The sequence below is a fragment of the Colletotrichum siamense genome, assembly GCF_013390195.1.
Source record: "Colletotrichum siamense strain Cg363 chromosome Unknown KSG_Cg363_contig03, whole genome shotgun sequence".
Classification (NCBI taxonomy): Eukaryota; Fungi; Ascomycota; class Sordariomycetes; order Glomerellales; family Glomerellaceae; genus Colletotrichum; species Colletotrichum siamense.
The window spans coordinates 3,814,736-3,829,698 of record NW_023501016.1 but is presented as its reverse complement, the minus strand read 5'-3'; the positions used below and the strand labels follow the sequence as shown (position 1 = coordinate 3,829,698).

General features: G+C 53.9%; 3 protein-coding genes across 3 annotated transcripts; 2 read left to right on the top strand and 1 right to left on the bottom strand.

The window, feature by feature from the left end:
• Positions 1-314: 314 nt before the first annotated feature.
• On the top strand, positions 315-1,156 carry Ebpl (Emopamil-binding protein-like; the record flags this gene model as incomplete). Its single annotated transcript, XM_036636852.1, has 3 exons — positions 315-716; positions 775-910; positions 966-1,156. The coding sequence occupies 3 exons, from the start codon at positions 315-317 to the stop codon at positions 1,154-1,156; spliced, it is 729 nt and encodes a 242-aa protein (XP_036497603.1).
• Positions 1,157-10,702: 9,546 nt separating this feature from the next.
• CGCS363_v005002 (uncharacterized protein) lies at positions 10,703-12,789 on the top strand (the record flags this gene model as incomplete). Its single annotated transcript, XM_036636851.1, has 3 exons — positions 10,703-11,132; positions 11,185-11,561; positions 11,614-12,789. The coding sequence occupies 3 exons, from the start codon at positions 10,703-10,705 to the stop codon at positions 12,787-12,789; spliced, it is 1,983 nt and encodes a 660-aa protein (XP_036498514.1).
• A 620-nt stretch (positions 12,790-13,409) lies between these two features.
• CGCS363_v005001 (putative dolichyldiphosphatase) lies at positions 13,410-14,207 on the bottom strand (the record flags this gene model as incomplete). Its single annotated transcript, XM_036636850.1, has 2 exons — positions 13,410-14,069; positions 14,154-14,207. 2 exons carry the CDS (start codon positions 14,205-14,207, stop codon positions 13,410-13,412), a joined length of 714 nt encoding a protein of 237 aa, XP_036498721.1.
• Positions 14,208-14,963: the final 756 nt, after the last annotated feature.

Here is a 14,963-nt window from a genome sequence, read left to right as displayed (position 1 = left end):
AATTCGAATAACTGACATGGCAGTCTTTCGCAGGCTTTCAAATCGATTTGGTATCATTGTGATGACATAAACTTACAACGTTGATCCCTGTTGGTGCTTGCATCCCCGCCAACCAAGGAACTGAGAGCTTGAAGCTTTCTCCACACCGGGAGCTCACTCCCGCGCACGGATCATTGAGCTGAGCGTCGCGAAATTCCACGCCTTCCGTAGTCACACCAGATTGCCAGACCAGCAAACACATCTCCGCATGCCACCTCAACACTCCCTAATCCTCTTCCAACGTCCCAATTGCGTCCGTAACAGAATTGCCCAGCATGTCCAACACTGCATCCAGCCTTCCGCCTGATCTGTTTGACCAGACGACGCTCGTCTCCCTAGGCGCGACCATCGTCCTCCTCTCCGTTGCCATCGCCCTCTCCCGCCGCGTCCTCCACCCCACCACATCAACGAGCTATCGCGTCCTCTTCATCTGGCACGCCTTTGATGCCTTGATCCACTTCTTCCTCGAGGGCAGCTTCCTCTACCATTGCTTCTTCTCCTACACGCCCCTCGCCGACATCCCCGACGCCGATCTCTCTGGTTACCACCCGACCCCGGCCAACTATCTCGGATACTCGGACCGCATCTATGGCGCGCAGGCAGGCGGTGACAACCCCTTTGCGCAGCTTTGGATGGTCTACGCCAGGGCTGACAAGAGATGGGCTGGTGCGGACTTGGTGCGTCTACCCACAACGAGGAGCAGAAGAGTTCTTTGCTAACGTGGGCGTGGTACAGGGTGTGATTTCTCTCGAGCTGCTGACTGTCTTCGGCGCTGGCCCGTTGGCCTGCTGGATTTGCTACTGCATCGCCAAGCGTGACCCGAAGGTCAACATCTGGATGATCATCATCGCGACGGCAGAGCTATACGGAGGTGAGATCGCCCCAACAGTAGACATTGTCGGGATACCGCTGACACAACCTCGCAGGCTTCATGACCTTCTGCCCCGAGTGGCTCACCGGAAACATCAACCTCGATACCAGCAACTTCATGTATCTCTGGGTGTACCTCGTCTTCTTCAACATGCTCTGGGTCTTCATCCCGTTTTACGCCATCTACGTCGCCTTTGGCGAGATCTCTGCTGCGTTTAAGGCCCAGGGCGTCAGGAAGAACCTCTAATGTTTTCCTGTCGGCGAGGCTATGTTGATCTCGCCTTGTTGATACATTCTTTCCATAAATGGTTTCGACCCTGACTAAGATGTACATTCAAGGCTTCCGGGTGTAGATTCGTTCTCAACTTGCCACCAGAATAGCGCTTGCATCAACCACATGTTCTAATCGTTCTTTTTCAGATGGATCTTTACGTGGATTTGAGACGGTCCTGGACCAAGCTGAGTGTTTTGTGCTTCAAATAAAGGTCGATGCTGTGCCAACGATGGTCGTGACACCTGATGTTCTGCTCATTCTCTCGGACGTATTTTCTGCAGCATGCTAGGAGGATTGCTACTCGGCTTCCGTGGCACGCTGATGTCAATCATCACCTCATATCTGAATCCTGCCGATGTGGCTGGAGCTCGTGTGTTTCATAGATGGTATTTTCGCAGTTCCGGGATATCCTTGATGAAGGGTTCCCTGATTGCCTCATGATAAGCTTTCTCCCGCTGAAGCTTTCGTCTTTTGTGTAAGACAATGAGCGTTGCCCGCCCCCACGGCTTGACCTCCCCGGCCGATGGCGGACTGCGTTAGGGAGATGATGAAGGTGACAGCGATCTGATGTATTGAAAGACTGTTGTAGCCGAGACATGTGATGAACTATGAGTATCGTGAGTGTGCGATGGGAGAGACTTCGACTTTTCAAGGGAGCCCTTTCATCGTCACGTACATCATGTTACAACGGTCGATTCTGTGCTAGCATCACAGGAGGAGCTGGTGTTGGTGCCGTGGGTAGTAGCAACCGCTTACATCTTTGTGAGACTTAACTAGATACTGAACATCGAGATATCTAAACAGCGTTACGTAGTGGAGGAAGAATGAATGTCGCATCACCACCTGGGCCGAAGAAAAGTACGCTATTTCTGTTGTTCATTGGAGATTCAAAGTGTACTTTAAGATGCTGCTTATCTCTTCTAGGGATATTCTAGTCACGTACATCCCTCTATATCAAAGCGTACTTGCTTCAAGGCCTACAGGTCATAGAGTCTTCGACAAATTATCGACTTCTAATAGCGATCTGGCTGAGATTCTCGTCGCTTCGTTTGTATTTATCTTGAAAGTGCCTAACATCATATTGTGTCTATGTGAGCCATCAGATTCTAGTTACACCTCCTGAAGGTGTCGCTTAACGTTGTACGATCACCTGGATTAACTCTTCTTTATGTTTCTGGAAAGATAGATGCTCGTCGTAGCTCACGCGAGACGATCTGCTGAGCCCGTGTCCTTTTGTTTGATGCTAGGACTTTTCCATCAGTAAAACGGATGACAATTTCGACGGGCTCACATGAGAATGGGAAGCCGCCTCTCACGCGGCAAGGTCAAGAACCTTGATAGTATATAGGCTCGATGAGAGACTGCAACCAGCAGATCTCTCTAGCAATGGCTTTAGTGTTCTTCACTTATATTCAAGAAGATCAAGTTCTTCATATTAAATACTTCTATGGATTAAAAGTGGTAAGTCAGGTGCTCAAGTGGGGAATGTGAAATACTTGAGTGAGCACAGCACTATCCTTCAACGGGCGGGCTATGACATAGCTTGAATTACTTGAAAGGGTCAGAGAATGACTAGGCTTAGTACATTGACTTGTATTCCTTTCTTTGTAGAACCACTTCTCATCACGCTACCAGTGATCATATGCGAGGTCAGCTCGACTTCCCTGATGGCATGAAAACAACCTTGATGAGGTTAAACATGGATAGAAGCCTAAGATTTGACTTGATTGGCACATGATCTGAAGTTGACGACCCAAGTGAGTGAGTGAATGAGTGCTAGTCGTGTACAACTGGAAGGCGGGTTAAGATGTGACTCGCGCACGTGAAGATCATGTAGTTTGTGCTCGATTTAGGAGGCAAAACGTCTCAAAAGAGTTCAATATCGGAACGAACATGAGAGATATAGAGATGAGCAAATCTCACATAGATTCATCTATATTCAAGCACGAAGCATGTTCTATCTCACTTTACAGAAATATTTCTTCCTCTACTGTATAACGAATCTAAAAAGAATGACGTTGATGAGATGAGTATTCAAACTTTGCAGATATATCTGAGTTTTACCATTGAGTAGACCCCTTGTGTGCGAATGAATTGAGCGCTGCATTACCCATATCATTCCCAATGCTCTTCCATCCGCATCTCTCATATCTCTCAATAAAGCAAACCCCATCTATCTAATATTTCAGGATGCCCGCCCTGAAAGGTTCACCTGTCGTCCTCTTGTCAGATACTCACTTCCAGGAAGCTCTCCAAGGCATCAAGCAGTATCAGAACAAGACCAGGGATCTCTTCGTTGCGGGGCCCTTTTCAGAACTTACCTGGGACTTCTAGAAACCGCTCCAACCCAGCCATGATCGGCAATTCTAGCCTTGGCGAACATCCAAAACCGCCTCAAGTTCCCCAGCGCCAACCGCGATCGTCCTTAGATGCTACCGCATCCTGCCTTTCGCACACCACCCTCGTCACATCCGACGACGCCCAGTGCCGCATCCCAAGAGAACTCAAATCACCAAAATCCCATTCACCAACCACATCACGGCTCTCTCTCTCTCAAGAGGCGCCTATCTTCCCCACGCCCATGACGCAACACCGATGCGGAGCCAATCGGTCTCATCCGTGCCATTTATCGATGTAAAACCACCCGATACCACCCTGCTGTAACACCAGGCCTCTCGCCTCGCTTCTCTCTCTTGCTCGGCAACCCATACCGAACACCGCGTCAAACGGTCCCACTGCCGGGCAGATTCCCCGGCCTGCAGTTTGCCTCGTCAGCGCAGCAGGAACAGCCCGTCGTGACGACGTTTGGGTAACGGATGATCTGCATGGTGGACACCCGCCCCGACGTGGGTGAGAGAAAAATATTCTCCGTAGTGCGATGCTCTCGGAGACGGGGAGACGGGTTCTCGAATGAGGGCAAGTTTCTGTGCCGTTCTCGTGTTTCTGCGTCTGACCCAGCCGACCAGTGAGCAGCGAGAGGCTCGCCTGTAGGGCGAGTAGCTGGGGCTTCTGATCTACCGGTATGTGGGCGTGAGTGTGTCAGCACGTGTCCCGAGCAACGTCGTCGTTCAAACACCACAATAGGCGAATCTAACGAAGCTGGAGAAACATGAACCTGAAAAATGAATGAGACTTCCGGCGGCAGATCGGCTGCGAGATGTCGTATGCTGCCGCGGGAGAGCATGCCGATCGTTGTTCGGGCGCCGCTGGCTGGTTCAATGGGCCAAGATGACGTCCCAGCAGGATCGCCGGGGACGACGTTCACTGGACTGATGGGGTTTTGGGATGATTCTACTGATCTGAAGTCCAGACGGGATTTACGACTAATGCTCCTGACGCATCAGATGAAGGGCGAAGCAGGTATCCGACATAGTGAAGACGTCTCTCGTACGACGACCACGCTCAAAGGAGTCAACCTGAACTGTGATGTTCACAACCACAAGGTGCATTACAAATGCGGGAATTTCAATGCGAAAGAAACCTCCTGCCTATGTCGATTGCGAGGTACAGGTCATCGGCTTGCACATGGATTTGGCATGTTACCAGAATACGGCCAAAGCCCTCTACGCTACCGCAAGAGGTGCCCAATCTCACCCAATCTCCAGCCATCGACGTCCAGTAAGATACGAGGGAAGAAAGGTCAGGCAACATGGTCGAGTTCTGTAGAAGCCATCGTAACACGCTCTAGTGGGGCGCCACAGCACGCCTTCAATAAATTTACACGGTGGTCATCACAATGGAGGACCAAGAAGGCGTCTTTTACGTCTCAACGAACGAAGGATATTGGAACAATTTGCATCTCACGCCATGCTATATCTCTCACCCGAGTATCAATCTCAAGACTCGGACACTTGTGCGGCAAGCCATCGTCACCCGAATCAATCACCCTAATTGATGGTTCGCTGAGGCCACAAGGAAGCCCGGAGATGCATGCGCTCCAGACATCCAGGCTTCTATTCCAGTAAACCATCATATCGCCAACACTCACGGCGTTATTCGAATCGTCATTATAATCTACTTTGATGAACTCTTAGTCTTCGGCAGTGGGGTTCATCACTTAGATCGTGCGCTGGTGGAGTTCGTGATGGGGGCGACGCAAGCGCCAACGGGGATATGGCGGGTTTGAACAGGACCCGGACTCGACTGCTTTGGGGGCCAAAATCTCGAACTTATGGTCCCTTCGCCTGTCAGCCTCTCAAGACCGCCCAAAAGGTGATTCGATAGAGCTTTCTGCGCAGAGCGTAAGTCGAAAGATTGAGGCACGTCATCAACTTTGCCACGCCGTGCCATGAGCTTGCGTGTTGTTGGACTTTTTGTCAATACGCGACGCACAATCCGATGTTTGCATACTAGCTGATAGTGTGTCTTGACTCGCCGTGTTTGTTGAAAACCTGCCTATATTCCGGCTTAATATATGAGTATAGTGGACGGCTCCGACGGTGCGAGTCCGAAAGGACCAAGATAGCCCACACTTCATCAACCGAGGCCCGGCATTGCGTAAGATGCCTCCGAAGCCGGTCCGGATAGATATTGAAAATATCACACGCATGGTGTTGAAGATATTGCCGTCGACGCCTTCGTCAAAATCGCAGTTGCCAAGACAGGGTTGTAGAAAAGAAGAGGCCAGGATCTGGTTGTGCCGGCCGGATGTAAGCTCGGTTCCGACTCGTCGGCGAGATTTTCGATTGCCTTCTCAAAGCACCACACAGTAGCGTGCGCAGAAGACAACCATCACCCTCCACGCAGCACCTTATTCGAGAACTGCGACACTAGCAATCCGGTTTGTAAGGTCGACATGTGGGCGTGGTTCACCAATATGTGCCAACACGGCCGCGACGGCAGCGGGTCTGCCGACGGGATATCCTCCAAAGCCGTGATGCCTTGATCGGGCCGTCTGCTTTCCATGGGCGGCTCTTGCGCCAGCCGAAAAGGCATTCCAACCCGTCCCCATTCTCGCGATGGACGAGCCCGAGTAAGGTGAGCATGCGGGGTCGTGAGTCAGTTGGCAACCTCTTTTCTTATCATGTCTCCGTCTGGGAGCAAACAGCACTATACCTGCGCCATCAACTGAGGGAAGAATGTGGATTGGCGCAGGAGAAGGGACCCTGACGGAAGACCCTGCCTCAAGGAAACCAACACCCGGTCTTGAGTAGAGATCCGCTCTTTGTGGGTTTGCGGAGTTGAAGCACAGTTGAGGAAAGCAACAATGCGAAGTATTCTGGGTGAGCCATCCTCGCCGTGGAACAAGATGTCATCTAAACTTCTGTATTGCATGCCCGGCGGTTGCCAAGGAGGATGCATGTCGAGACACTGAGTCGGTCGCTCACGAACAAGGCGAATCTGTCGTGCAAGCCAAGAAACATGCCACCTCTAGTGCGGGAAAGACGGCAGCGATAACGAGTATACGCAAGTCGAACTGTCGACTCAGTTGTCGTCCAGTCTTAGGAGACGAATTGCCACTTGATAGTTCCAATGAGGGTGAAAGCTCTATAGGTGACGACTACCACTTCAGACCTAGAGGTGTTTGGCTTCTTGCTGTCGGCCCAATGCCCTGAATGGTTCGTGGATTGCGATTTGCTCCCACTTTCCGTGGAGACCTCTCCAAGTGTGCGGCGGATGGCTGTTGAGATGAAACGGCACCACCAGAATAGCACACTGCAACCGCCCTCGCACTGATTTCAGACGAGTGTGTGGACATTACCTGTCAGAAGACATTGGACGACCCCAAGTTGCGGAAATTAGGAGAATAACTGCTAGTGAAGAATGAGGAAAAAAGGAATGGGGATTGTCGACTTTGGATGACAGCCCGTTGCCGCTTGAATGTCCCTCACAATCTCCTCATCCAAGATTGATGACAGTACTGGATGGCGTAAATGTGGCGGGATGGCGGAAGCGCCAAGCAATGTGGTGAGGATCCCACATCCTGCGAAGGGCAAGCCCTACGAAAAGCCACTCATGACGTCGCCGAAGGCTTGTCAAGGCTGCTCGCCGACCATGTAAGCGACCGTTTACCAGATTTTGACGAATAATTTTTCACGAACTCGAGAGCTTTTGTCCGGAAGAGGCGGCACATGGCTGCCAGGGCCACCAAATCGAGAAACTGGATGGTTCTCGAAGTGGCAAGCGAGTTCGGTTGAGACTCGGTCATGTCCGCTATAATTGGACATCGTAAGATGCATGTGTAGTGCGTGAGTTGAGATGCTCTTCTCCTGGTGGTACGTCAGTCTGAATGGCCGTTTGATCGACGGCGAGGACCGGATCAGCAGAGAGCGTGGGTCTCCCCGGACGGGCGGGAAGCCCAAGGATGCGGCAGGAAGAAAAGCAGTGACGGTCTTGAGCTCGCGCAGTCCCTCACTCATCTCGGAGCAACCATCTTCCACCGGGCACGCGGTTTCCAGCCAGTTTTTCTTGGTGGGGGCGACGCAGCCAAGCTTACGGTTGAAGGTTACAACTAGTGCCCCAGACCACCAAGCCATCAATATCCGTAGGGTTGAGTTGTGGGAGATAAATTGCAGTGTTTGACAGCCAGTGGCACCGGACCCAGACTGGTGTCACTCTGCACTAGTCTTCGGGAAAATAGCGTCGCACTACTGACTAGTCTCTGAGCTTGTCCCCAAGTTGCCCGCTGTGCTGGAAATTGGAGTTTGCTGTCTTCATTGTCGTAAGGCGTAGTGGACGATTGGTGACCCTCTTTTTGCAGATCGTACCAGTCGTCAAAGTCAAAGAGGGGTAGCGAGTTTGTGAGCTATAGTTAACGTGATGATCGTCGATATCGTGACGGACGCGCCATCAGCTGCAGGCGTCTGTCTCGTGGCGAGAGTGATGGGATCGCCCGCCCGTCCGTCCCCGCCGTCGCTTCCGTCAAGCGACGGCGTGCCGTTCGTGCGTTGCCCTTCAACGGTTCGCGCAAAGTGCAAACCTCCCCATATCTCGTCGTATCTGACAGGTTGCGAGTCGCAACGCCGTCACATCTCCTGCGGGCCTATCAGACGTGACGTGCCAGACAGATCTGGGCTTGAGGCCGTCAAAGCAACGTACCCTAGCCGAAGGAGGTCTAGCCTGATGTAAGTGTGGAGAACGCAACAGTCTGTTCTTCGCAGAGCAGGGCTTCGAAAGGCATGGATCCCTGCTGTTGAGACCCGTCAGAGCCCCCCTGTGCAGGCTATCTCAGCTCAGATGACACAGCATCTGCCTCATCGCTTGAGAGTCTGTGGAAACAGACGAACTCGATCACCCGAGAGGAGGCATTTGATTCGTCCAACAGGGACCGTTGGACGAGCAGCCAGTCTGGCAAACAGTCGTGGCATCCTGTCCGATGTTATCATTCAGGCTCGAGGGCATCTGTGGGTGTGAAGCGTCCAAGGGGACGACAGCGACAGCCCTGGTAATGGCGAGCTCCGTGGCGACGAGCGACACGTGCAAGACGAAGATAGCTGGTGTTGGCCATGGTCTCCGACTGGCAGAAACATCCCGTGGGCAGGGCTATCGGGCTAGTGCGAGGAGGCCTGACGAAGCCCAGTCGCCCTGCCATGGTTCTGTTTATCCGACTGGGCAGAAGACTGGACTTGGGCTTCGCCTTCGCCGTGCGCCTGGCCGCAGCGGCTCACTTGCGGCATAATTGTTGAGCTGCGGTGCGTGACTCGATTGGCATGCCGTCTGCCTACGCCCCTCGCGAGAATCTGGGCACACATCAATTGTTGGCCACCACGTGAGAGAGGTGCGGTTGGATTGCCGATCGTGTGGACGGCCGAAGCTGTTCTGCCGAAGTGATGAGGCGATTGCTAGCACCCACAGCTTATCGAGACCACCACACCCACCTGTTTCCCAGGCACAGGAGACACACCAGACCAGACAGATATCAGAACGGATGGGCTGGCAGCAGAGACGAAGTTCGATTGGGTGGTGGTGGTGGGCAAGCAAGGCCAGGCACGCAGCAACAGCAGCAGCAGCAGCAGCAGCAGCAGGAAGGAGGAAGAGGGAACAAAAAAGGTTTCGGCATCGCCAAAAGCCGCCCCTTCCACAACCCCTGCGGCGGTTTGATCCACTTCTTTGGCAACAGCCACTAGGCCAAATCGGGAATAGCGACCAGAGGTTTTCTCCTAGTGCCCCCCAGATTTGGGGCTCAAGTCCAACGTCAAACCTTGTCTGGGCCAACCTCACAGCCAGGGGCTCAGGCATTTTGGGCGACACTACGAAACCCAGACGTGTTACATCACTGCTTCACCTCATCGCCACTCAATGCTTCAACACCAAGCCATCTGTGCTGCGCTATCTGCCTCGCCTGCCATGCCATGCCTGTCGTGCCTTGCCCTGCCTTTTCCCTCGCCCCCAACGCAAGGCAAGGCAAGGTAAGGCACGCGGTGCGACTGCGACTGCGACGGCCAACGGCACGAAGAAGCCCACAGTTCTGCTGCTGGTTACTGCTGCACTGCGTTGCTCTGCTGACCTCGTACCGGGACACGAACATGCCCCCCTGCTTCTCGTGTAGGCCGTCTTCCACCACCACAGGCCTCACTCACACGACGTTGGTCGGCAGGGGGCCTGAGTGACGAGAATCGCAGAGGACAAGGTACCAACCCAGCCAACGTTGGCGGGGTCGTGACGAACATGGTCGCCATCCCGCGTCCAGAGCCCTTGTCTCCAGCCACGACCTCTCTGACGAGGACCAAGACAAGCTACATCGCCGTGCCGTGGTCCCTCCAAGTCGTTCTAACCAGCAACATGCACGTCAAGCGACCACCCACCCCCATCAAAGCCCCCCTCTGCAGAATGCAGGTCCGCCAGTTACGGGCCGAGCTGAGGTGCGGGCTGCTTCTCATTCGCCGGCTCGAGTTCGTCGACCCTCGTCTTTTACCTCTATCCTGGGCACACCAAGGACCCACGATCCATCTTCGTCCTCCCCTGTTCTGGCCCTCTCCCGTAGGCCACCCATCCAGCCGTGCTACCCTGGACCAAAGTTGGACTTGGGCCCCATCTAGCGGTTTGGCTAACTCTCCGGACCTCATCTGGCCCGCGCGGGGGCCCTTCCCGAGTCTCTCCCCTGCCGACCCCCTACTGGGTCTCGCCCGCGCTTCTGTGATCGCCTTTTGACCTCTTCATGCGGCCTTCCCTCTACCATCTGACTTCTGGAAGTGGTCTTTCCTTTCCTTCAAGGCCGGTCCCTTTCCCTTCTCTTGAGTGGCTGGTCCTATTGCTCCTTGTTTCTATTCGTAGGTCCCGACTTTGCCTAGTGTCTGTTTCGTCTGGTCCGCCCTCTTCGTCCAAGAGCGGCAGTCTTCTACAGTCCATCCAGTCTTTTCACCTACTCTTTTCACTTCTCCATCCCATCCGCACTCCATCTCCATCCATCCTCCTCTTCGCTTCTCACTCACTGCTACTACTCCTTTACTCTTCCCCAACGAGGACGTCTTCGACAGGTCTATGGATTAGATGGTTCGGACGGCGAATTAATATCTGGCATTGCTGCGGCTCGACGCCTGCACTCATCTCTTCGACATTGCCAGGTGAATAATCGACGAGATGGATAGCTGGGGCTGGTTGGAACCTCGCGCCGAGGGCGACGTTACGAACTACGATGGCGACGCTTCATTACGAGGCCCCTACCGGGCAACGAATGCTTCGACGTCGGCTTTGATCAACCAATTCCGCTTCCAGGCGGCGAAATCGATTCGAACCTCGACCATCATCCTCGCCGTCTTCAATGTTATTGCTGCATTCGCTACAGCAGTTGGTATCTTCTGGGATGGCTATGGCTCGACAAAGAGGAACAACCCAAAGTTTGGCTTCAGAACACACGGCTTTACATTCGTTGGACCTGCCGAGTCTTTCCCGCTTGTTCTGTCTGTCGGAATCGTCGTTCAGGGCATCGTCTTCGCAGTCGCTCAGTCGACTGGACTCGACCACCTTTTGACTCTCGGCTGCACCATCACTTCTCAGATGATGTTGCCTGGTATGTGCTATCGAACAGAGGGGGCTATGTGAACGTGGCTAACAATTGGCAGCCGTCTTCATCGTTCCTTACATTCAACTAGTATTTGCTCTCGAAGTGGCCATTCGGTCTCTACGAAAGAACCCCTTGCCTCCCCGTGGCAAGTGGAACGTTACGATTTGCCTCGCTATCGTTGGCACTTTCCTTCTTATTACCTACCTCGTCACTCTATTTATCCGCCCTCCGAACTTTTGCTTCGCCTCGCTCTTCTGGTTCGTCCAGCGATGGAAGGAGGGATGCTTCGCACTTCTCGTCTTGATCTCGGCGGTGTTGTTTGGCTGTGCTATGATCATCTTCTTCAGACTGCACAACAACTCGAGAATCGAGAACGCTGAGCGCGTTGCTGCTTCAAGGATGGTTTACTTCCTGGCGGTCGCCTTCATTTCGACCGTAAGTCCTTTTCAGTCAACCCACCCGCTCATCTGCTAACGTCTCCTCACAGACCCTCCTTATCCCATTCTTCTTTAACCTTTCCTTTGTTGAGCAGCGAGGTGCCACTGGCCAAGCTCTCACTCTCTCTATGATTGCGTCAGTCGTCGCCAACGTATCAGGCCTATTGACTGGCGGCCTTCACCTATTCCTGCGTTCAAACACCTTGTCGACGATCGGCCCCCGCGATAAGTGGGAGTCTGAGCGTAATAAGCTCAAGGCCGGAATTAGGGTCTGGGCTCCTAATAGTGACGACGATTACGAACACCACATGATGAACCCCGTCGGCAGGGCACGGTCTCTCCAGCGTATGGACAGCACCGATAGCCTCGTCCCCGAGAAGTATGAGGAGGCTCGCATCGAGAGCCCCTCGAACTCACCCACCTATGCCAACCCCCTCCGATCGAACGCCGTGTACCCCATCCAGCCGGCTCCCTCACCCGTGAGGGTGCCTGAGCCTGCACAGGTCTCAACCTACCAGACTCCAAAGGCCATGGGTCACGCTCGCAAGAGGTCATACTCCTTGTTCCCTCCCGAGCAGAACAACAACACCAAGTCTATCACTTTGCTTCCCGCCACTACCTACTCCCCCAACCCCAATAAAAACGACGAGGATGATGTCTTCTTCTTGAGGCCGCCTCCGTCAATTCACCCACAGGGCATCCGCCACCGCCGCGACTCTTCAATGGCGTCGTCGGCGACTGTGCAGATTGGCCTTCGCCTGTCAAACGTCGACGACATGCCCCCCCTCAACTCTCGCTACTTTGAGAACAACAACAGCGTCACAGCGCTGGATTGTCCCAACGAGACTGAGGTCCCCAAGCGGCCCAGCCCCTTGGCTCAGGTCGACGTCGTCAGCGACAGCAGCTCTTCTGACTCTTCCGACTCTGAGGACGAGGACAACACCTTGGTGCAGTCCCCTGTCCGATCTGAAAAGGATGTTCGGATGAAGAACCTTCCTGCTGTTCCCAAGGTTGCTGTGCCCAGACAGTCTCAACTGAAGCAGGACGAAGGCGAGCTCACTCTGAGCCCTGCTGTCTACAGGCCTGAGAGCCCTCAAAAGACAAGAGTCACAAGCCCTCAGGGCGTTGGCTTCAACACTCCTGCGCGAAAGCCTTCTGTTCCCGCCAAGTGCACGAAGCGGAACTGCCAATGCGATCTTCCTCACGACAAGCGTGACTGGATCTAGGCACGTCAGCTGACCGCATGAGGCATTCTACGGTGTTCGGAAGCGATAAAATAGACATGTCTAAACGATGGGCGGTAAAAAGCGATTGATCCGACCTTTCGGCCACAGAACGGAGTTGTTGGCGAATACTTTCTCTTCTTATATTTTATATTTCATTGGATGGCGTTTCTTTTGCGGAGATACCTGTACGACATATACGTCTACATATTGTTTGGTTTCTTATCTCTCTACAATGCAAATTGGTGCATTGTGTACGATCTGGGATGACGGGCTATCATTGGAGAGTGGAGGATTTCGGGGCGGGATGGTCCTCCAAGGCACTTTGTCTCTAGGACAAGCACGACGGCACGATTAGCTACGAGACGGATTTGACATTGGCGGGCGGAGGTAAAATGGTCACAAGAAGTAGGCCTCTCTCATAGTGCAACTACGATAGCTCAATGGATAAAGAGCTCAAACAACCTTGACCTAAGACGAGTAACGTGAGACAAGTGCGATTGATGTCCGTTTCATTCCGCCACAGCTGCATTCCACGTGCTTCAGATGCGTTAAATATGTGCTTCGATTGCAGATAACGTATAATTCCATGTATGTATGTATGTCTCGTGTCCGCCAATGCGTCACCTCTTCTTCTGCTTCTCGGCCTCAGCCGCCTGCTTTTCGGCCTCAACCCGCCTCTCCTCCCATTTATCCCACCCAGCCTGGCACGGGTCTTCTTCAACCACCAAGTCCCTGAACCGGAATACCCGTGCAATTGGTAATTGTAAGCCCCAGCTCAGCAGTCCCGTATCCCTGGCAATGGCCGTGACCAGAAACCATCCCACAGCCGTGATCGATCCAGCCAGGCACCCGACCAACACTTGCCTCACGGTGTGATAGTCGAGGTACACGCGACTCCACGCAACGGCGGCCGCGATGACGAGGGCCACGCCACTAACGACGACACGCTCGATCAGGGAGTACGGCCGGTGATGCCTCCGCGCGGGCGAGGGGCGGTGTCTGACCATGAGGAACAAGACAAGGAACACGGACCAGTAGGCGACGAACTGGGCGTGGGAGCTTGGCATGCCGTAGCCCTTGCCGTGGATGCGGCGTGGGCGCTCCTCTTTGATCAGGCGTTTGAGGGCAAAGTTCAAGGCCTCGCAGCCGAGCTGGCCGGCGAACATGAGGGCTATCTCGGCCTCGCGGGTCGACCAGATCAGAGTCGCGTAGACGATGCAGAGGGCTTGTGGGAGGAGGGCGAGCCATGCGCAGAGGAAGGAGAGGGGATCTTCGGGGTCCTGTGGGATTCTTCTGTCAGTATTGTTCCTCTTTAAAGGCGAGAGTCGAGCCTCTGGCAGCTGCGGAAGTGCGGAGAAGCTTACATAGTAGACGTGGGTGAGGGAGAGAGAGGCGAGTGGTCTCGTATCTTGGTCCATGGTGTCCGCTTCGCAGCTCCGATTGTTCTTCCAGCCACGACTGACAGCTTACTGCTGCGGGAGTTTCTCCGGGGGATTGGGGGGTTCTTATTGCTCGATAGCAAGTTGCCATATGCGTCGACAAAAGGACTGGTCCGCGTGAGGCAGTAGAATTTTGCGAGTCGGGCCCAGGGGCTGGTAAAGTTAGAGCAAATGTCGCGGATCGTGGTGCACAGCGCCCTAGAAATGTCAAAGTGCTAATGGAGCCCGTTACGCTGCGCTGGCCGTTGCGCTGGCTGGCTGTTGCGCTCCATGCTGCTAGTGCTGTCCACGGTTGTGCTGTATCTGCTGGACACCTGCCACTCGAAATGGACCGCACTGCCCCTGCTTCTCCAATATTTGCATAATACGTCAGGATGCATAGCTCCAAGCTCGGGCCAATCGGGAGGCTTCGTGCCCCACGCTTGTGGCTTGTGGCTGACCAGGCCTGGAACCCCTCCGTCCCTCCTTTCGTCACCCGGCAAAGAATTCCAGAAGGATTGCGGCGGCTGGTCGGAGGGTCGGAGGGAGGGACTTGAAGACCGGTGCCCCCCATTCTTTTTTTCTTTGCCCCGCGATGCAGTGCGGCAAAAGAGTCATCATTTTTTGATTAGCAACTCGGTCAGCCGTTTTTGTACCAGGCATTCGCGAGGACCCGACGCCTCAGAGACCACACGACCACCACCGGCTGCTCAAGCTCGTATAATGTGCTTGTCATAACCAGTCGCTCTTCTCGCG